The sequence below is a fragment of the Girardinichthys multiradiatus genome, chromosome 23 (assembly GCF_021462225.1).
Source record: "Girardinichthys multiradiatus isolate DD_20200921_A chromosome 23, DD_fGirMul_XY1, whole genome shotgun sequence".
NCBI classification, from domain to species: domain Eukaryota; kingdom Metazoa; phylum Chordata; class Actinopteri; order Cyprinodontiformes; family Goodeidae; genus Girardinichthys; species Girardinichthys multiradiatus.
Genome location: NC_061815.1, coordinates 26294438 through 26316236, shown reverse-complemented (window position 1 = coordinate 26316236; position 21799 = coordinate 26294438). Strand labels below are relative to the sequence as shown.

Genomic DNA, 21799 nt, shown 5'->3' with positions numbered 1-21799 from the left:
CGACTACAGGATTCAGCTCAACATGTTAAGGTCTAAAGCGCCCCCTTTTGGCTTTTTGTATTTATTACATTCTAAGTGAAAAGAAACCAGGATTTTGGGACTCATTATATCTTTTGAGTAATTCACAAAATATATATGACGTAAATTAATTACAATATACTATTTGGGCATTCAGTTTATAGAAAAAAATATGTTTTATTATATAATAATGTGTTCTGTTACATGTATATTATCTTGGTCTTTAAGAACAACTGTACTGTATAAACCAATCACAGTTTTGGTTTTGGTTGTTGTTGCAGTTAAAACGTTCTGGCACATATGCTAATACTGACAATTATTTTTGTAATAGGACAAAACAGCAAAAGTCTATAATAAGCGACTCAAAAAGAAACACATAAAAAACAAAGCCTAGTTTAATAAAAAAATGTTTTTGCTGAAGAATACCTGGGGTCGACAGCAAAACAGAACATGAAAAGCTATTGTGCTATAAAAACTCAAATATTATACTTTGAACCGTATTTGACATATGTTAGAAATTATTTGTAGCCCACATAAATACACAAGCATATTCTACTTATTATTAGGTACATTCTGTTTTAAAGAAACTTAAACAACCGCTATTAGCAGTTTCTAAAAGAAAATTATTATTTAAGAAGATCAGGAAAAGATAAATAACCTGAAACAATGTCAAATCCCTATCCACTATATAATAGTAGAAAAAACCCATCATGGTCAATGTGCACTCAGAGACGACATGGCTGAGAATTCAAACCTACCTTGTCCTTGTTTGGTAAAGTCTGAGTTCTGGTAAAAGTGTCTCCTCCATTTATACTGATCAGCTCTCCATCTACAGGTGGAAACGGTGCGGGGAAAACCACTACATCACTCTTCAGTGTGTCTGAGCTGAAACACACGTCATACTGCTGAGTAGCTTTAGAGTAAGACCAGCTCCCGTCAGGGTGGGTGGTGATCATGGGGGCGCTGTACCTGCTGAAATCACCGTCTGTCCTGTGGCATCTGACAGCTATTAAACTGATGAGACTCAGCAGAAAGATCACAGAGACTGACACGATGGCGATCAGCAGATATAGGTTCAAATCAGAGAAGTTGTCCTCCTTTATAGGCACATGTCTGAACTGAGTCTGAACATCAGCTGTGCTTTCAACCACCATCACATCAATAGACACAGTAGCTGACAGAGAAGGTTCTCCATTATCAGAAACTAGCACCACCAAGGGGTGAGTTTTCAGGTCATTGTCACTCATTCTCCTCTTAGTCCTGATTTCCCCGGTGCTGGTTCCGATCCTGAACAGGTTGTTTCCTTTGGGCTCAGACAGGTGATAAGAAAGCAGCGCATTGTATCCAGAGTCTGCGTCCACAGCCCTGATCTTTGCTACAAAGTATCCTGCTTCAGCAGAATAGGGGATGGTCTCACTGTTAGCAGAGCCGTGCTCAGAATAAGGAGCTAAAATTGTTGGATTATTATCATTTTCATCCAGAATTAAAACATTAACAGTCACGTTGCTGCTGAGAGGAGGAACACCAGAGTCTGTAGCCTGAACTTTAAACTGAAACGTTTTTAACTCCTCGTGATTAAAAGACTGCAGACTGATTATTTCTCCAGTCTCTGAATTTATGCTCATCATTGATCTGAGTGGGAGTGGGTTACTATTGTCATGCACAAGTGAGTAGCTAAGCTGACCATTTTGATCAGTGTCTGCATCAACTGCTGACACTGTTTTAATAACTGCTCCTGTTGGACTGTTTTCTTTCATAAAGATGTTTATAATGTCTTCTGTGAAATGAGGTTTGTTATCATTTACATCAGAGACATGTACAATAATGACGCTGGTGCTGGAGAGAGGTGGGCTGCCTTCATCTGTAGCTATGATGCTGATATTGTAGTGAGGCGCTCTTTCTCTGTCCAGAGGTCCATCCACAACCAAAGAATAATAGTTCTTATAATTTGACTCTAATTTAAAAGGAACGTTTTCTGACATTTTACAGTTAACTATTGCATTTCTACTGCTGTCTTTATCAAATATTGAAACAAGAGCAATGGCGGTGCCACTGGATGCATCCTCTTTCACTGTATTTAATAGGGATGTAACTGTAATTTCAGGAGCATTGTCATTCACATCTAGAACTTCTATCAGTAGTTTAGCATTTGACGTGAGTGGTGAGGGTGCTCCATCACTGGCCTGAACGCGAATTTCAAAAGCATTATTCTCTTCATAGTCTATGTTCTTCTTACTTGTCACTGTTCCGGTGTTTTGATCGATTTGAAACAGCTCAGTCTGTTTACCACGACCGACTTCACTGAATGAATATGTTACCTGTCCATTTTTTCCTGCATCTTTATCGATAGCATTTAAAGTTATAATCGGTGCTCCCAGCTTTGCGTTCTCATACACTCTGGCTTTGTAGAGAGTCTGGTTGAAAACAGGAGCGTTATCATTAACATCCAATACATTTACGATTATCAACATGGAGCCTGATTTAGCATGCGTTCCTCCATCCAAAGCCGTCAAAATCAGCCGAATCGCAGATTGTTTTTCTCGGTCTAACATTTTCTGAAGCACCAGTTCAGGTGTCACAATCTCTCCTTTTTGCGTTGCTAGAGAAAAGTGTTCATTCTGACTAAGTCTGTAGGTGTGTACGGTGTTTTTGCCAATATCTGCATCGTGAGCTGGATGTAGTGGAAATTTAGTTCCTGCTGCTGTATTTTCGCTTATGTTCATCAGCTGAGGATTAATAAGAAAACTCGGTGAATTATCATTTACATCTAAAATTAGAATTTCAATGCGGTACAATTTTAAGGGATTATTAATGACTGCTTCTATACTCAGTGAGCATTTGTCATCATTACCACACAGTTCCTCTCGATCTATTCTCGCGTTAACGTAAAGGACACCGGTCTTTAGATTTACCTCAAAATATGTTTTCTTTGATCCTGCAACGATCTGGAACATACGTGTTTCAAGATCCTTGACATTTAGGTTGAGATCTTTGGCAATATTCCCGACCACAGTCCCTTGGTTCACCTCCTCTAAAACGGAGTAAGAAAGCTGTCCTAAAGCAGCTTCCCAGCAGCAACCCAGCAGCACAAAGACGAGGTAAATCCACACAGAGCTTCTTTTCCTCGGAAAAAGCATGTTCCTAGAAATGCGTGGAATGCATACATTCAAAATCCTTTTGGTATGACACAAAATGATGGAGGTAATCCTGTTCGAGAATTAAAACAAAATTATTTAAAACGCTTCAAAAAATCAAATCTTCGTCGCGTTCTATTTTGAGCCTCTCGTCGCTTTGTTTCTTATGTCGGCGAAACATCATCTGCATCTGACTCTGGGAGGAGTCCTGACAAATAAAAAAAAAAAAAAAACAATATTTCATATGTGACGGTCTACAATGTCCCCATGTGGACAAGTAAAAAAACTACACCCAGTATCAAATTCAATGGTGTGTATGTTACTTAAGAGTCTCAAAGATAAAGGGTAATTTCAGCTGCAAATTATGTAATCTAACATAATTTTAAATAAAAGCCATAACCTCCCAAATCCACCAAATAACGTTTATATTCACATTTTTTAAATACTCTAACAAATTCCGAAAAACTTTCCAAATTTTCTCTATAAATGTATGATTTTCTCTCTTCTGTTAATTTACTAGGGAACTACTTACTAGCATCATTGATAGTGAAATCATATCTAAAGGTGAAAATAATAATAATAATACAATTTGAATTTAAAATCTACAAACAGAAGGTAAATCCATATAGTGCTGAAAGAACTATATAATTTTCAGGTGTCACATTTGTGTGCGAGTTCTACATCTTGGTGGTATTTCTGTCTTTTTAGAATGGAAGCAAATAGTATGTCTTTGCAATTAACATCAGCTAAGCACTGAGTTAATATATATCTATATTTGTAAGAGAAATAAAGATATGGACAGTCATTTTCCATACAAATAACGTTAAGACTACGAGAAAACAAATCATGACACTTGGGATTCAGCACCACGGCCAGTTACAAGAAAATATTAGCATTTGTGACTGCTCTGTGGACATTCATAGAATATATTTTACGACAGCCTACAAGATGTGTGAACTAGTTCAATTATACATAACAGCTCAACTGGCACCTTATATATATTTAATTTTGAACAAACTCAAAAACTTGAAAGGGTGAGAAGAACATCCAAAATCGTTAGCAATGAAACTCGCAGTAATAAAAGCGAACTTATGATCTTACCTTGTCTTTGTTTGGTAAAGTCTGAGTTCTGGTAAAAGTGTCTCCTCCATTTATACTGATCAGTTCACCATCTACAGGTGGAAACGGTGCGGGGAAAACCACTACATCACTCTTCAGTGTGTCTGAGCTGAAACACACGTCATACTGCTGAGTAGCTTTAGAGTAAGACCAGCTCCCGTCAGGGTGGGTGGTGATCATGGGGGCGCTGTACCTGCTGAAATCACCGTCTGTCCTGTGGCATCTGACAGCTATTAAACTGATGAGACTCAGCAGAAAGATCACAGAGACTGACACGATGGCGATCAGCAGATATAGGTTCAAATCAGAGAAGTTGTCCTCCTTTATAGGCACATGTCTGAACTGAGTCTGAACATCAGCTGTGCTTTCAACCACCATCACATCAATAGACACAGTAGCTGACAGAGAAGGTTCTCCATTATCAGAAACCAGCACCACCAAGGGGTGAGTTTTCAGGTCATTGTCGCTCATTCTCCTCTTAGTCCTGATTTCCCCGGTGCTGGTTCCGATCCTGAACAGGTTGTTTCCTTTGGGCTCAGACAGGTGATAAGAAAGCAGCGCATTGTATCCAGAGTCTGCGTCCACGGCCCTGATCTTTGCTACAAAGTATCCTGCTTCAGCAGAATAGGGGATGGTCTCACTGTTAGCAGAGCCGTGCTCAGAATAAGGAGCTAAAATTGTTGGATTATTATCATTTTCATCCAGGATAAAAATGTTTACGGTAACGTTGCCGCTGAGTGGAGGAACACCAGAGTCTGTGGCCTGAACTTTAAACTGAAATGTTTTTAGCTGCTCAAAGTTAAAAGACTGTAAGCTCATAATATCTCCAGTTTCTGAATTAATATTTACCATCGCCAACAGTTGCAAATTACTACTTCCTTCGACCACTGAATAGCTCACTTGAGCATTGTGATCATCGTCTGCATCAGTTGCAGATACTCTTTTTAAAACTGTTCCAACCGGAGTGTTCTCTTTTAAATAAACATTGAAAACCGAGTTTGAAAATTGAGGAGCGTTGTCATTCACATCAGAAATATAAACTGTAAAATCCCTCGTGCTCGTCAGAGCCGGCTTTCCGTCATCAGTAGCAATGATGGTTACATTGTAATATGAATTAGTTTCTCGGTCTAGCTGGCCATCCACCACTAAAGAGTAATAATTTTTGTAATTTGTGTCTAAATTGAAGGGGATTTTATTTTTTATGTTGCAATGAACTATTCCGTTTTTACCTCCATCTTTGTCCACGACTGACACAAGTGCAATGGCCGTTCCTAATTTTGTGTCTTCTTTTACAGTAGTAATCAGAGTAGTTATAGATATTTCAGGAGTATTATCATTTAAATCAATCACTTCTATCAGCACCTTGCACTGTGATGTCATGGGAGGGGACCCTCTGTCACTAGCCTGAACGCGGATTTCAAAAGCTGGATGCTCTTCAAAGTCAATGTTTCCTTTTACTGTCAGCAAACCTGTCTGCTCATCAATTTCAAATATGTTTAAGATGTGGTCCTGGTCTTTGCTGCTAAGTGAGTAGGACATTTCTCCGTTTGGCCCTTCGTCGTCGTCTGTCGCTGTAACTGTTAAAACCGACGTACCAAGCGGGATATTTTCGGTAATGCTTGATTTGTATAAGGGTTGAGTAAAGATTGGTACGTTATCATTATTGTCTAAAACATTTATTATTAACTGTGATGTTCCTGATTTTGCTGGTGTTCCTCCATCTACAGCAGTCAGCGTCAGTCTAATAATAGACTGTTTCTCTCGGTCTAAAGGTTTCTGCAGAATGAGTTCCGCTGACACTTTCTCTCCTTTGTTCACTGATAAGGAGAAATGATCATTTGTACTCAGCTTATATGTACTGATATCATTTTTTCCCACATCAGCATCATAATGCTGATAAAACTAGAAATGTAGTCCCAGGTAGTGTGCTTTCTGCTATTTCAATGTTTTGAGAATTACTAGTAAAAGACGGATAGTTGTCGTTAACATCTATAATATTTATCTCTAAACGATAAAGCTTCAAAGGAGCATTAATCACAGCCTCTACACTCAATGTGCATTTCGTTGCTTTTGCACAGAGCTCCTCTCTGTCTAACCTGTCGTTGACAAAGAGAACACCTGTCTTTAGATTTACATCGAAATGCGTATTCTTTGCTCCAGTAACAATTTGAAACATACGAGTTTCCAGTTCATGCACGCCGAGATTTAGATCTTTGGCGATATTTCCCACCGAGGTCCCCGGATTTACCTCCTCTGATATGGAGTAAGAGAACTGCCCCGACACCGATGTCCACTCGCAGCCAAGCAGGATAAATATCACGAATGTCAGCACCTGAATCCCTTGAACTGAATCCATAATCCGATCGGATGAGCCAAAAAGAAAAATCAAACTCCAATGGATCTCCAGAATAAACGGAAGCTATGTTTCCTTTCTTTTGAAACAGTCCTCAGTGTAGCTCAGATCCGATAGTCTCATCTCTGTGCTTCTGCGTCTCTTTGTGCAACAGCCCAATAAGACATCCTCACGTATTTTAACAGTGGCGACTACAGGATTCAGCTCAACATGTTAAGGTCTAAAGCGCCCCCTTTTGGCTTTTTGTATTTATTACATTCTAAGTGAAAAGAAACCAGGATTTTGGGACTCATTATATCTTTTGAGTAATTCACAAAATATATATGACGTAAATTAATTACAATATACTATTTGGGCATTCAGTTTATAGAAAAAAATATGTTTTATTATATAATAATGTGCTCTGTTACATGTATATTATCTTGGTCTTTAAGAACAACTGTACTGTATAAACCAATCACAGTTTTGGTTTTGGTTGTTGTTGCAGTTAAAACGTTCTGGCACATATGCTAATACTGACAATTAGTTTTGTAATAGGACAAAACAGCAAAAGTCTATAATAAGCGACTCAAAAAGAAACACATAAAAAACAAAGCCTAGTTTAATAAAAAAATGTTTTTGCTGAAGAATACCTGGGGTCGACAGCAAAACAGAACATGAAAAGCTATTGTGCTATAAAAACTCAAATATTATACTTTGTACCGTATTTGACATATGTTAGAAATTATTTGTAGCCCACATAAATACACAAGCATATTCTACTTATTATTAGGTACATTCTGTTTTAAAGAAACTTAAACAACCGCTATTAGCAGTTTCTAAAAGAAAATTATTATTTAAGAAGATCAGGAAAAGATAAATAACCTGAAACAATGTCAAATCCCTATCCACTATCTAATAGTAGAAAAAACCCATCATGGTCAATGTGCACTCAGAGACGACATGGCTGAGAATTCAAACCTACCTTGTCCTTGTTTGGTAAAGTCTGAGTTCTGGTAAAAGTGTCTCCTCCATTTATACTGATCAGTTCACCATCTACAGGTGGAAACGGTGCGGGGAAAACCACTACATCACTCTTCAGTGTGTCTGAGCTGAAACACACGTCATACTGCTGAGTAGCTTTAGAGTAAGACCAGCTCCCGTCAGGGTGGGTGGTGATCATGGGGGCGCTGTACCTGCTGAAATCACCGTCTGTCCTGTGGCATCTGACAGCTATTAAACTGATGAGACTCAGCAGAAAGATCACAGAGACTGACACGATGGCGATCAGCAGATATAGGTTCAAATCAGAGAAGTTGTCCTCCTTTATAGGCACATGTCTGAACTGAGTCTGAACATCAGCTGTGCTTTCAACCACCATCACATCAATAGACACAGTAGCTGACAGAGAAGGTTCTCCATTATCAGAAACTAGCACCACCAAGGGGTGAGTTTTCAGGTCATTGTCGCTCATTCTCCTCTTAGTCCTGATTTCCCCGGTGCTGGTTCCGATCCTGAACAGGTTGTTTCCTTTGGGCTCAGACAGGTGATAAGAAAGCAGCGCATTGTATCCAGAGTCTGCGTCCACAGCCCTGATCTTTGCTACAAAGTATCCTGCTTCAGCAGAATAGGGGATGGTCTCACTGTTAGCAGAGCCGTGCTCAGAATAAGGAGCTAAAATTGTTGGATTATTATCATTTTCATCCAGAATTAAAACATTAACAGTCACGTTGCTGCTGAGAGGAGGAACACCAGAGTCTGTAGCCTGAACTTTAAACTGAAATGTTTTTAACTCCTCATAATTAAAAGACTGCAGACTGATTATGTCGCCTGTTTCTGAATTTATGCTCATCATTGATCTGAGTGGGAGTGGGTTACTATTGTCATGCACAAGCGAGTAGCTAAGCTGACCATTTTGATCAGTGTCTGCATCAACTGCTGACACTGTTTTAATAACTGCTCCTGTTGGACTGTTTTCTTTCATAAAGATGTTTATAATGTCTTCTGTGAAATGAGGTTTGTTATCATTTACATCAGAGACATGTACAATAATGACGCTGGTGCTGGAGAGAGGTGGGCTGCCTTCATCTGTAGCTATGATGCTGATATTATAGTGAGGTGCTGTTTCTCTGTCAAGGACTCCATTAACAACTAAAGAATAGTAGTTCTTATAATTTGACTCTAATTTGAAAGGAACATAATTAGAAATTTCACAGTTAACTATGGCATTTCTACTGCTGTCTTTGTCAAATATTGAAACAAGAGCAATGGCGGTGCCACTGGATGCATCCTCTTTCACTGTATTTAATAGGGATGTAACTGTAATTTCAGGAGCATTGTCATTCACGTCTAGAACTTCTATCAGTAGTTTAGCATGTGACGTGAGTGGTGAGGGTGCTCCATCACTGGCCTGAACACGAATCTCAAATGCATTATTCTCTTCAAAATCTATATTTCTCTTATTTTTTATAGTCCCAGTTGTTTCATCTATTTCAAACAGCTCAGTCTGTTTCCCACGATTTATTCCACTAAATGAATAAATAATGTTTCCATTATGCCCTGCATCCAAATCAGTTGCATTCACCGATATTATCGACGAGCCTATTTTTGCATTTTCATGTACTCTGGCTTTGTACAGAGTTTTACTGAATACTGGCGCGTTGTCATTAATGTCTAAAACATTTACTAATATTGTCATACTGCCTGACCTAGCTGGCGTTCCCCCATCAATGGCAGTTAGTACTAGCTGAATTACAGCCTGTTTTTCTCTGTCTAACGCTTTCTGCAAGACCAGTTCAGGAGCAACTCTTTCTCCTTTATGAGTCACTAGGGAAAAATAGTTATTTTGACTAAGCTTGTATGTATCAACAGTATTTTTGCCAAAGTCTGAATCTTCAGCAGGATTCATTGGGAATTTTGTCCCCGTCGCTGTGTTTTCACTGACGTTCATTGATATCAATGTGTTTGGAAAAGATGGAGAATTATCATTTATGTCCAGGATTGTAATTTCAAAGCGGTACAGTTTAAGTGGATTATTAATGACTGCTTCTACATTACGTGAACATCTGGCTTCGTCGCCGCAGAGTTCCTCTCGATCTATTCTCTCGTTAATGTAGAGAACACCAGTCTTCAGGTTTACCTCGAAATATTTTGTCTTTGATCCAGCAACGATCTGAAACATGCGGGACTCCAACTCCTGGACATTTAGGTTGAGATCTTTGGCAATATTTCCAATAAAAGTTCCACGATCCACCTCCTCTGCGACGGAATAGGAGAGATGCCCAACAACCGCTTCCAAGTAATAATCCACCAGCACAAAGACGACATATATCCACACAGAACTCAATCTATCCGTTCTCTGCATAATTAGATTTAACTCGAAAATACTACACTTTATTTTGAAATAAGGATATCCCTTCCTATATTCTACATTCAAAGTCCAAAAGAAACAAATAGAGAGCAAATATTTGAGGCAAATTGTAGGTAGAACGAAAACGGTCGCCGCACCGTTCCTCTTCCCTCTCTGAACCCCTTTGTCTCTGTGGCTTCTAAAACATGTACTGAGGGCGGAGCCCGAGATATTGTGCAGCCAGCCGACATGTGATGGTCTACTATGTCCCCATGTGGACATACGCAGGCAACGCATGCACCACAAGCAAGAAAGAGCCATGTATCTGTTTTTGTTGTCTGACAGAAATAATTATGTATCAGCTGGAAAGAGCATAGTGTTGCACTCTAACCGGATCATGTTTTTCTCTATTTTTTTTTTATTGTTGCGGTTAACCATTCTCTAAGCAAGGGGCAAGAGGTTGGATATTGTGCTCTTCAATTATCTGCACTGAAAACAAATCGTGTTATAAACCGTAAACTATTTTTGTCATTAGGTAACAAATATTTTTATAATTTTTTTGTAAAGAAATTTGCTTCATATTCAATTTGATTACTTAATCGGTATTTACTTTATTGAATCTTTATTAACACATATCGTTTAAAATGCGAGCCATCATTGTGAAAGTTTTAGCACAGTACATGCATTTCAACATGGCTTCATTCCAATGAACTTTGATCAGTTTAAATATTGAATACAGTTGTGCTCATAAGAACATGCTTTGCCTAAAAAAAAAGCATGACCACAATCACTTTCAGCACAGCGGATAGCGAGAAACCATTAACAAATAACCTGGAATCACTGCAGCTACAGAAGTCGTAGTGCACACTAAACCTGGCTATTTTTGCCAAAAGTAAGAATGACTGAATTAATGAATGAATGAACGAACGACCGGATGAATCTCCTGGCTCTGAAACCTCGGTAGGAATACCCAGAAGGCTTAACACAAACAGCATGTCTCTACTGACTGGTTTACAAACTGTATAAACAGAAACAAAGTGTGGCATTTTAGTTTGGCAACGTTCACATGACAATGTTTTTTCAAAATTAAAACCGACTCTTTCTTTTTCACAAAACATTTGTTGCATAATATACATGATTATTATGTGTGAGAAAAAGCACGTAAGTTTGAAATTAGCAATGCCCTTCGTCAGCTATTGAAACAAAATGTTTAAGATCTGTATAGTCTTACCTTGTCTTTGTTTGGTAAAGTCTGAGTTTTGGTAAAAGTGTCTCCTCCATTTATACTGATCAGCTCTCCATCTACAGGTGGAAACGGTGCGGGGAAAACCACTACATCACTCTTCAGTGTGTCTGAGCTGAAACACACGTCATACTGCTGAGTAGCTTTAGAGTAAGACCAGCTCCCGTCAGGGTGGGTGGTGATCATGGGGGCGCTGTACCTGCTGAAATCACCGTCTGTCCTGTGGCATCTGACAGCTATTAAACTGATGAGACTCAGCAGAAAGATCACAGAGACTGACACGATGGCGATCAGCAGATATAGGTTCAAATCAGAGAAGTTGTCCTCCTTTATAGGCACATGTCTGAACTGAGTCTGAACATCAGCTGTGCTTTCAACCACCATCACATCAATAGACACAGTAGCTGACAGAGAAGGTTCTCCATTATCAGAAACCAGCACCACCAAGGGGTGAGTTTTCAGGTCATTGTCGCTCATTCTCCTCTTAGTCCTGATTTCCCCGGTGCTGGTTCCGATCCTGAACAGGTTGTTTCCTTTGGGCTCAGACAGGTGATAAGAAAGCAGCGCATTGTATCCAGAGTCTGCGTCCACAGCCCTGATCTTTGCTACAAAGTATCCTGCTTCAGCAGAATAGGGGATGGTCTCACTGTTAGCAGAGCCATGCTCAGAATAAGGAGCTAAAATTGTTGGATTATTATCATTTTCATCCAGAATTAAAATATTAACAGTCACGTTGCTGCTGAGAGGAGGAACACCAGAATCTGTAGCCTGAACTTTAAACTGAAATGTTTTTAACTCCTCATAGTTAAAAGACTGCAGGCTGATTATATCTCCTGTTTCAGAATTAATATTAACAAGCGTGGATGAACTCTGTGAATTACTGTTAGTTTGTAATAACGAATAGAAAACCTGACCATTTTTATCAATATCGGCATCAAATGCTGATACGGTTTTAATAACTGCTCCCACCGGACCATTCTCTCTCACATAAACATTTATCAGTGGTTCAGAGAAACGGGGTGGGTTGTCATTAACGTCAGATATTTGAATATTAACAGTGTTTCTGCTGGAGAGAGATGGAGTCCCTCCATCAGTTGCGACTATAGTTATGTTGTATTCAGCCACAATCTCTCTATTAAGTGGCCCATTAACTACTAACGAGTAATAATTTTTGTAATTTGTTTCCAGTTTAAAAGGGGTTTCATTTGCAATAACAGCTTCTATTTCCCCGTTTTTCCCACCATCTTTGTCCAGCACAGACACAAGAGCAATAGCTGTACCTATCTGTGCGTCCTCTTTCACCGTGTTTAGCAGCGATGTTACAGTGATCTCAGGAGCGTTATCATTTAAGTCTAGGACCTCTACCAGAACTTTACAATGAGCAGACATTGGAGGCTGACCTTTGTCACTAGCTTGAGCGTGAATCTCAAAGGCTGGGGTTTCTTCATAGTCGATATTACCTTTAACAAGAATTGATCCTGTTTTAGAGTCAATCTGAAAAAGATCTAAAATGTGATCTTGACCTTTTTTTCTTAAAGAGTATTCTATCTCACTATTTAAAGCCTTGTCTGCATCTGTTGCATTCAAAACCATGGCTGTTGTGCCTGTTGGTACATTTTCAGGTATTTGAATTTTGTAGAAAGATCTACTGAAAACAGGGTGGTTGTCATTGATATCTAAAACTGTAACGATTATTTCCGAGGTGCCTGACTTCGGTGGATTTCCTCCATCCACTGCAGTCAGAGTGAGTTTTATAACAGAGTCTCGTTCTCGGTCTAATGGTTTCTCCAGGACCAGCTCAGCAGACACACTGTCTCCTGCTTTGTGAATTTCTAGTGAAAAATAATCATTGCTACTCAGCTTGTATGTATGTACGCTGTTTTTTCCGACATCCAAATCTGATGCTTCGATTAGGCCAAATTTGACTCCAGGTAAAGTGTTTTCAGGAACATCAATTGCCTGCAATGGCTCGGAAAAAACGGGTTCGTTGTCATTTATATCTTTTATTGTTACCTCTAAACGGTAAAGCTTCATCGGGTTGCTCATCACAGCCTCTATATTCGCGACGCATTTCGTTACCTTTGCACAAAACTCCTCTCGGTCTATTCTTTCATTTACAAAAAGAATCCCAGTTTTCAAATTGATTTCAAAATACTTTCTCTTTGATGCATCAACAATTTGGAACATACGGGGCTCTAAATCCTGGACGTTAATGTTTAGATCCTTTGCGATATTTCCCACTGATGTCCCGGGGTTTATCTCCTCTGAAATGGAATATGAGAGCTGGGCAGTAGCAACTTCCCAGCCGCAACACAGCAGCACGACGAAAACACAAGTACAAAAAGGGCTCGCTCCTCTCGAGAATTGCATGATTAGATCCAGCGTAATAATGCATAAATCCTACTCCAGTCTCAACCTTAAAACAGCCATAATAACACGGAACAAAAGCCAGTCTTGACCATTTATCCAGTCAGCTGAGTATTCTCTTTCTCTCACGGCCTGCTTCTCACTCTAACAAAGAACAGAAAAAAAACCAGAAGCCCTTGTTACTGGGAGGAGTCGTGCACCGCGTAACAACGCTACTGCCATCATGTCATGGTCTTTAGTGCCGCCTCGTGGGTATATAAGAAAATAACAATCTCTTTCTGGTTTAATATATACTTAGTAGTAACTGTCTTTCACAGACACATCACGTTTTCTGAGTTACGAATATGTTTGGGTTGAATGTCACGTTGAATTAAACATTTTATCATTATTATTATTATTAGTATTTGTACGACGTTTACTTAATTGTACATATTTCAACCCACCATTAGCTTATGACCACTTAAAATCAAGACCTAGAACACGACTACAAAACAAAAATGGTTTCGGAACGTGAATTAAAGTCCGTTAATTTTCAATTTATTTGTGGCTATAATAAAAGGTGGAGGAACGTTATCTTAAAACATTTTTATCCAAATAACATTAAAGCGACTTTGAATGATAGATCAGGTATTTAAATTAAACTTAGTGTAGAAAGACAATAATCCTCATTCTGTGATTGCAAAACAAATCCCTCGCTCTTTTGTTCAAACACAACACATGGCGGAGAGGGGGATCTTTTTTCAGCACCATGGACAACGGCGCAGATATTTAAGACAAGTGTGTCGGGGCTAAAACAGTTCTGGTCCACACAAAGTTGTAGGCTTAATCTACATTTTAACATTAATAAATAAAAAACAATGAGGCTGGACATCCACACGTGCCCCACACGGCAGCGGCATTGTAAATGCATATATGAAAGAAAACAGAAAAAAAGCAAAATACTAATACATTAATCTCAATTTCCCAGAATAAAATTAAAAGAACTTGTTATCCGGTTTCTTACCTTTTCTTTTGTGGGTAAAGTCTGAGTTGTGGTAAAAGTGTCTCCTCCATTTATACTGATCAGTTCACCATCTACAGGTGGAAACGATGCGGGGAAAACCACTACATCACTCTTCAGCGTGTCTGAGCTGAAACACACGTCATACTGCTGAGTAGCTTTAGAGTAAGACCAGCTCCCGTCAGGGTGGGTGGTGATCATGGGGGCGCTGTACCTGCTGAAATCACCGTCTGTCCTGTGGCATCTGACAGCTATTAAACTGATGAGACTCAGCAGAAAGATCACAGAGACTGACACGATGGCGATCAGCAGATATAGGTTCAAATCAGAGAAGTTGTCCTCCTTTATAGGCACATGTCTGAACTGAGTCTGAACATCAGCTGTGCTTTCAACCACCATCACATCAATAGACACAGTAGCTGACAGAGAAGGTTCTCCATTATCAGAAACCAGCACCACCAAGGGGTGAGTTTTCAGGTCATTGTCGCTCATTCTCCTCTTAGTCCTGATTTCCCCGGTGCTGGTTCCGATCCTGAACAGGTTGTTTCCTTTGGGCTCAGACAGGTGATAAGAAAGCAGCGCATTGTATCCAGAGTCTGCGTCCACGGCCCTGATCTTTCCTACAAAGTATCCTGCTTCAGCAGAATAGGGGATGGTCTCACTGTTAGCAGAGCCGTGCTCAGAATAAGGAGCTAAAATTGTTGGATTATTATCATTTTCATCCAGAATTAAAATATTAACAGTCACGTTGCTGCTGAGAGGAGGAACACCAGAATCTGTAGCCTGAACTTTAAACTGAAATGTTTTTAACTCCTCATAGTTAAAAGACTGCAAGCTGATTATATCTCCTGTTTCAGAATTAATATTAACAAGCGTGGATGAACTCTGTGAATTACTGTTAGTTTGTAATAACGAATAGAAAACCTGACCATTTTTATCAATATCGGCATCAAATGCTGATACGGTTTTAATAACTGCTCCCACCGGACCATTCTCTCTCACATAAACATTTATCAGTGGTTCAGAGAAACGGGGTGGGTTGTCATTAACGTCAGATATTTGAATATTAACAGTGTTTCTGCTGGAGAGAGATGGAATCCCTCCATCAGTTGCGACTATAGTTATGTTGTATTCAGCCACAATCTCTCTATTAAGTGGCCCATTAACTACTAACGAGTAATAATTTTTGTAATTTGTTTCCAGTTTAAAAGGGGTTTCATTTGCAATAACAGCTTCTATTTCCCCGTTTTTCCCACCATCTTTGTCCAGCACAGACACAAGAGCAATAGCTGTACCTATCTGTGCGTCCTCTTTCACCGTGTTTAGCAGCGATGTTACAGTGATCTCAGGAGCGTTATCATTTAAGTCTAGGACCTCTACCAGAACTTTACAATGAGCAGACATTGGAGGCTGACCTTTGTCACTAGCTTGAGCATGAATCTCAAAGGCTGGGGTTTCTTCATAGTCGATATTACCTTTAACAAGAATTGATCCTGTTTTAGAGTTGATCTGAAAAAGATCTAAAATGTGATCTTGGCCTTTGGTTCTTAAAGAATATTCAATTTCAGCATTTATCCCATCATCTGCATCTACTGCTGTCAAAACTATAACAGTGCTACCTACTGATACGTTCTCAGATATTCTCGCTTTGTACAAAGAATTACTAAAAACCGGAGAGTTGTCATTATTGTCTAAAACACTGACAATAATCTGTGCTGTCCCTGATTTTGGTGGATTTCCTCCATCCACAGCAGTCACAGTAAGTTTGATGCTCGGCTGTTTTTCTCGGTCCAGAGCCTTTTGCAGCACAAGCTCGGCAGACACACTGTCTTCGTTTTTGTGGACCTCTAAGGAGAAATAATCATTTCGACTGAGCATGTATGTGCTAACGCTGTTCTTTGCCACATCCAGATCTGATGCGGCTACAAATCCAAATGTTCCTCCTGGCGCTGTACTTTCTGCTATATTGAGAGACTGTATGTTTTCAGAAAAATATGGTGCATTATCATTTATATCAATGATGTGTATTACCAATCGATAGAGTTTTAACGGATTGTTAACAACGGCCTCTACGTTAACAGCGCATTGTGCAGCGTTTGCACAAAGCTCCTCTCTGTCGATTCTTTCAGCGACATAAAGACTGCCTGTTTTCAGATTTATGTCGAAATATTTTCTTTTAGATCCGCTGACAATCTGAAACTTGCGTGTCTCCAAGTCATGCACGTTAAGATTTAAGTCTCTTGCGAGATTTCCTACGGAAGTACCCGGGTTTACCTCCTCCGATACAGAGTAAGAGAGCTGTCCACATCCCAGTTTCCAGTAGCATTCCAAAATAATAAAGAGCAAATAGATCCTTGAAGGTCCATGCATCCTTCCTCTCGGCATATTGTGATCCAACGACGGTGTGGACTGTAATGCCCATTTAATCTTTGGGGTAGTTCATGTCGGTCTTGAAGTATCAGAACAGAGAATAACTGTTTTATGAAGGGAAATGGGCAAAAGCGTGTCTGTCTCCTCCTGCTCTGCCCTTCTTTGTAACAAAGCACTGAGGAAACATCCTCCGATAGATTTGGGAGGGGCCTCAAGCAAGCAACAGACATGTGACGGTCTATGACGTCCCCATGTGGTTGTTTGAAATAAATACATGCGTGACAAAAAATAGTAATAATAAAAATAATCTCATCCAAACGAAATGTAGTTATTTAAAACAGTTATGAATTCGTTCTATTTTGTGAAAGCATTTAAGTTTAAATGAACTACCAAAAGAACCCAAATGAGATGCCATTAAAACTGGCCAGCTCTATTTTTTATGCACACTGACAGTAAACGAAGCTCCTTACCACAAAAAACATTGTTTTATAGCATATTTTAGCACCGTGGACAACGAAATATCAGCCTTAAAATAATGTTAAAACTAAAAGGATTGTGCTCTTTTGACCCATACAGCAATACGTTTAAAGAGAATTCCCACAGAAACATATTAAAAGTTTATTTTTTATGTCTCATTGTATGAAAAAATAAACATGTTTTTACATTTCACATTTAATCTATTTTTTTGGAAAATACATTTGCAAAGACTTTAGGTGAAATAACAATCTTACCTTTTCTTTTGTGGGTAAAGTCTGAGTTCTGGTAAAAGTGTCTCCTCCATTTATACTGATCAGTTCACCATCTACAGGTGGAAACGGTGCGGGGAAAACCACTACATCACTCTTCAGTGTGTCTGAGCTGAAACACACGTCATACTGCTGAGTAGCTTTAGAGTAAGACCAGCTCCCGTCAGGGTGGGTGGTGATCATGGGGGCGCTGTACCTGCTGAAATCACCGTCTGTCCTGTGGCATCTGACAGCTATTAAACTGATGAGACTCAGCAGAAAGATCACAGAGACTGACACGATGGCGATCAGCAGATATAGGTTCAAATCAGAGAAGTTGTCCTCCTTTATAGGCACATGTCTGAACTGAGTCTGAACATCAGCTGTGCTTTCAACCACCATCACATCAATAGACACAGTAGCTGACAGAGAAGGTTCTCCATTATCAGAAACCAGCACCACCAAGGGGTGAGTTTTCAGGTCATTGTCGATCATTCTCCTCTTAGTCCTGATTTCCCCGGTGCTGGTTCCGATCCTGAACAGGTTGTTTCCTTTGGGCTCAGACAGGTGATAAGAAAGCAGCGCATTGTATCCAGAGTCTGTGTCCACAGCCCTGATCTTTGCTACAAAGTATCCTGCTTCAGCAGAATAGGGGATGGTCTCACTGTTAGCAGAGCCGTGCTCAGAATACGGAGCTAAAATTGTTGGATTATTATCATTTTCATCCAGAATTAAAATATTAACAGTCACGTTGCTGCTGAGAGGAGGAACACCAGAGTCTGTAGCCTGAACTTTAAACTGAAATGTATTTAACTCCTCATAGTTAAAAGACTGCAGGCTGATTATTTCTCCATTCTCTGAATTAATATTTACCAGAGTGGATAATGACAATATATGCCCGTTACTTTGCAAAAATGAATAGCTCACCTTATTGTTCTGCTCACTGTCAGCATCAGTTGCAGTCACTCTTTTAAGTACGGCTCCCACAGCGCTGTTTTCCCTTACGTAAACATTTATTACATCATCTGAGAAAAGCGGTGCGTTATCATTCACATCAGAAACAATTATAGAAACTCTACTCATACTTGAAAGTTGCGGGGTTCCGTCGTCATTTGCAACTATAGTAAGGTTGTAATTAGAGACGTTCTCCCTGTCCAGCGGCCCGTCTACTAACAAAGAGTAATAGTTTTTGTAGTTGGTGTCCAGTTTGAATGGAACATAATTTTTAATTCGCACTTTTACGTCGCCGTTTGTTCCTCCGTCTTTATCGAGGACCGACACAAGTGCAACCACAGTGCCCACAGCTGCGTCTTCCTTAACAGTTTGATGTAATGAGGTGACGGTGATTTCAGGAGCGTTATCATTTAGATCCAACACTTCTACCAGCACCTTACTATGAGCTGACATGGGTGGCTGTCCTTTATCACTGGCCTCTACGCGTATCTCAAAAGCTTTTCTCTCCTCAAAATCTATATTACCTTTTACCTTAATGATCCCCGTCTGTGGTTCAATTACAAACATATCCAAAATGCGGTCCTGATCTTTGCTTCTCAGCGAATAAATAATCTCACCGTTCAGGCCCTCGTCTGCGTCGGTGGCGCTCACAGCGATCACTGTTGTTCCTAACGGTGCATTTTCTGCAATTTTTGTTTTATACAGCGATTCACTGAATATAGGAATGTTATCATTGTTGTCTAGCACATTAACAATAATCTGTGAAGTGCCTGATTTAGGAGGAGTTCCCCCGTCTAAAGCAGTCAGCGTCATGGTAATCACAGGCTTCTTTTCTCGGTCTAATGCCTTCTGCAACACCAACTCTGCAGACACACTGTCACCTGCTTTGTGCACAACCAACGAAAAATGTTCATTCAGACTTAATTTGTAAGTACTGACCCCGTTTTTCCCTATATCCGCATCAGCTGCTTCAGATAAAGCGAATCTCACTCCAGGTAAAGTACTCTCAGCAATATACAAAGTCTGTACTGTACTGGTAAAGGACGGAGCATTGTCATTTACATCTAAAATTTCCACATTAATATGATAAATCTTTAACGGATTTTTTATCACAGCTTCTATGTTAAGTGAGCATCTGCGCTCTTCTGAGCAAAGGTCCTCCCTGTCTATTCTCTCACTGACATAGAGAGCACCTGTCTTAAGATTTACCTCAAATATTTTTTTCTTTGATCCTGCAACAATCTGAAACATGCGAGATTCCAGCTCCTGTGTGTTGAGGTTTAGATCCTTGGCTATATTTCCAATCGGTGTTCCTTGGATTACTTCCTCTAAAACCGAATATGAGAGCTGTACAGCCACGGTTTGCCAGCAGCAGCCGAATAAAAAAAGGCAGAAATACATCCTTAAAAAGCTCCATCCAAAAGAAGAAGACATTTCTGACCAAAATGGATGAAGAATGTGAACAAACTCAAAACCAAGATAGATATTGTACACATAAAGGATGATAATAACCGCATTGAGCTTAATGTTTGCAATGTCCAGCGTCTTTTTATACTGCCCTCAATGTCCCTGTAACAAAGACTGAGAAGACGTTTGGCTGAAAAACAGGAGGGGCTTGGATGTATGAAAATGCACTGCTGTCTTTGATGGATCATCAGTGACGCCAGGTGGAGAAGGACCAGAAGCACAGGAAATGTTTACTTTTTAATCCAGTATAATGTTATGTGCATTTTGTAAAACCCACCTGACAACAGTGTTACTACCACAACGTACAGCTTACATCGCTTTATCATAATAATTGGCATTTTAGTTTTTTATAGTTCTTTTTCCAGTTTTGTTTGACCTGAAATGTACAATTTAACAGGGACAACTTATTGTATTGATTACTTTCATTATGATGTTGCTGTTTTCCATTAAGGATCTTTAAAAAGTACTGTTTTGTCTATAAATCTGAGAAGTCTATAATGTTATTGGGTTTTAAAAAACTTTTTTTTTTTTTACTTTTGAGCCCCTTAATGACACCTGTTCATAATTATTTTTACATTTCTTTTTACAATTGAATATCTAAAAATGTCCTATGAGCAGTCAGGCTTTGGTGCAATGTGTACAATTTCCATTTTACACATCATTCAGCAATTTGTTCATTTTTCATCAAGGCATTCAAATTTAGAAGATAAGACATATTAATATAAATTTTCTTCTGACCTTAACTCAAACAGAGACATTTATTTTTCTCTTTTCCCAATCTGTTTCCAGCAACAAACATATTTTACTACGCCTAATTGTGCAAGTGAACTAACTCCACAGTTCGCTAGGATTATTGTGGGATGTTCCACTGTTTCCCTGCATCTCCACAGAGACAGCAATCATGCGCTTATGCAGATTCCCCAGTATGTAATCCTGGGATTAGGTGCCTCAGTAAATCGTGTCCCATTTCCATTCAGAAGGAAACATTATTTGATTTGAAAATATTAATAATCATCTTACAGCCAAACTCATCTGTTCAATTCCAGTTTTAATAACAGCAGTTTCACAATGAGGGACGTATGTGCCTAATTTCCTAATGTAATCTGAAAATTGTCTGTGAAGTACTGAAAGCTGAGTTAGATAGACAGGGTGATTATTTATGTACATGTAGACAAACATAAAGTTAAACATAAAGACCACCTGGTCTATCATACTTACCTGAAATTCAGTGTCATGTGTTTGTAGGTCACAGTTATGTGGCACAAACCTCTCAGCTTTTGTCCCAGGATTATCTTTCTAACAAAGTCTACATGACATATACAGATCCTGATATAATCAGCACACTTAAGACAAGGTATGTTTTAAAAATATATATCTCATAAAACATTTTGTTAGTTGGTCTGACAGCCTCCTTATTTCTTTTTCTTCAAAGAAAATTAAAATAGGACAGCCTATCTTGCCAAAATAAATTTGTATTGTACATTTGTAAATAAAACAAACTAAAATGTAAACAAATCATATATACATGCAAAACGGTATGTGACTCAACACCATATAGATGACATGCTTTTTATGAATTAGATCAGCAAATACTGCAGTCAACTTTAGTCAAACTGGGTTTGTATCAGAGAACATGCCCGTTAGGCCTTATGAAGGGAGCCCTGATTGCATATCATTGCCTTGTGTTAAAGCATGACTGGGAAGCAGACATATTTACAAAA

At 39.2% G+C, this 21799-nt stretch overlaps 4 protein-coding genes across 10 annotated transcripts in view; all 4 read right to left on the bottom strand.

The window, feature by feature from the left end:
* Positions 1-21799, bottom strand: part of LOC124860299 (protocadherin alpha-C2-like) — a 192052-nt gene that overhangs the window by 79910 nt on the left and 90343 nt on the right. Inside the window, exon 1 of one of the 7 annotated variants that reach the window (XM_047353497.1) lies at positions 11184-13657. The exons of the other annotated variants lie outside the window; for them this stretch is intronic. Within the exon in view, the coding sequence (XP_047209453.1) occupies positions 11184-13565 (2382 nt within the window). The 5' untranslated portion in view covers positions 13566-13657. Of the gene's footprint in view, positions 1-11183; positions 13658-21799 lie in introns of those variants that run through there. 7 annotated transcript variants of the gene reach the window in all.
* LOC124860306 (protocadherin alpha-8-like) lies at positions 198-3353 on the bottom strand. Its single transcript, XM_047353516.1, has one exon. It carries the CDS (start codon positions 3153-3155, stop codon positions 744-746), a length of 2412 nt encoding a protein of 803 aa, XP_047209472.1. The 5' UTR covers positions 3156-3353; the 3' UTR covers positions 198-743.
* Positions 13596-17072, bottom strand: LOC124860721 (protocadherin alpha-8-like). Its single transcript, XM_047354244.1, has 2 exons — positions 14566-17072; positions 13596-13706 (listed from the first exon to the last, which is right to left on the bottom strand). Exons 1-2 carry the CDS (start codon positions 16945-16947, stop codon positions 13596-13598), a joined length of 2493 nt encoding a protein of 830 aa, XP_047210200.1. The 5' UTR covers positions 16948-17072.
* On the bottom strand, positions 17002-20189 carry LOC124860720 (protocadherin alpha-3-like). The gene is made up of 2 exons (XM_047354243.1): positions 17629-20189; positions 17002-17011 (listed from the first exon to the last, which is right to left on the bottom strand). Exons 1-2 carry the CDS (start codon positions 20043-20045, stop codon positions 17002-17004), a joined length of 2427 nt encoding a protein of 808 aa, XP_047210199.1. The 5' UTR covers positions 20046-20189.

Excerpts from the sequence above, each read along its gene's own strand:
- LOC124860306 (XM_047353516.1), bottom strand. The coding sequence starts at position 3,155 with ATGCTTTTTCCGAGGAAAAGAAGCTCTGTGTGGATTTACCTCGTCTTT.
- LOC124860721 (XM_047354244.1), bottom strand. The coding sequence starts at position 16,947 with ATGCCGAGAGGAAGGATGCATGGACCTTCAAGGATCTATTTGCTCTTT. Across the intron at positions 13,707-14,565 it reads CTTTACCCACAAAAGAAAAG|AGTGAGAAGCAGGCCGTGAG; the intron begins GTAAGAAACCGG and ends GTTCTTTGTTAG.
- LOC124860720 (XM_047354243.1), bottom strand. The coding sequence starts at position 20,045 with ATGTCTTCTTCTTTTGGATGGAGCTTTTTAAGGATGTATTTCTGCCTT.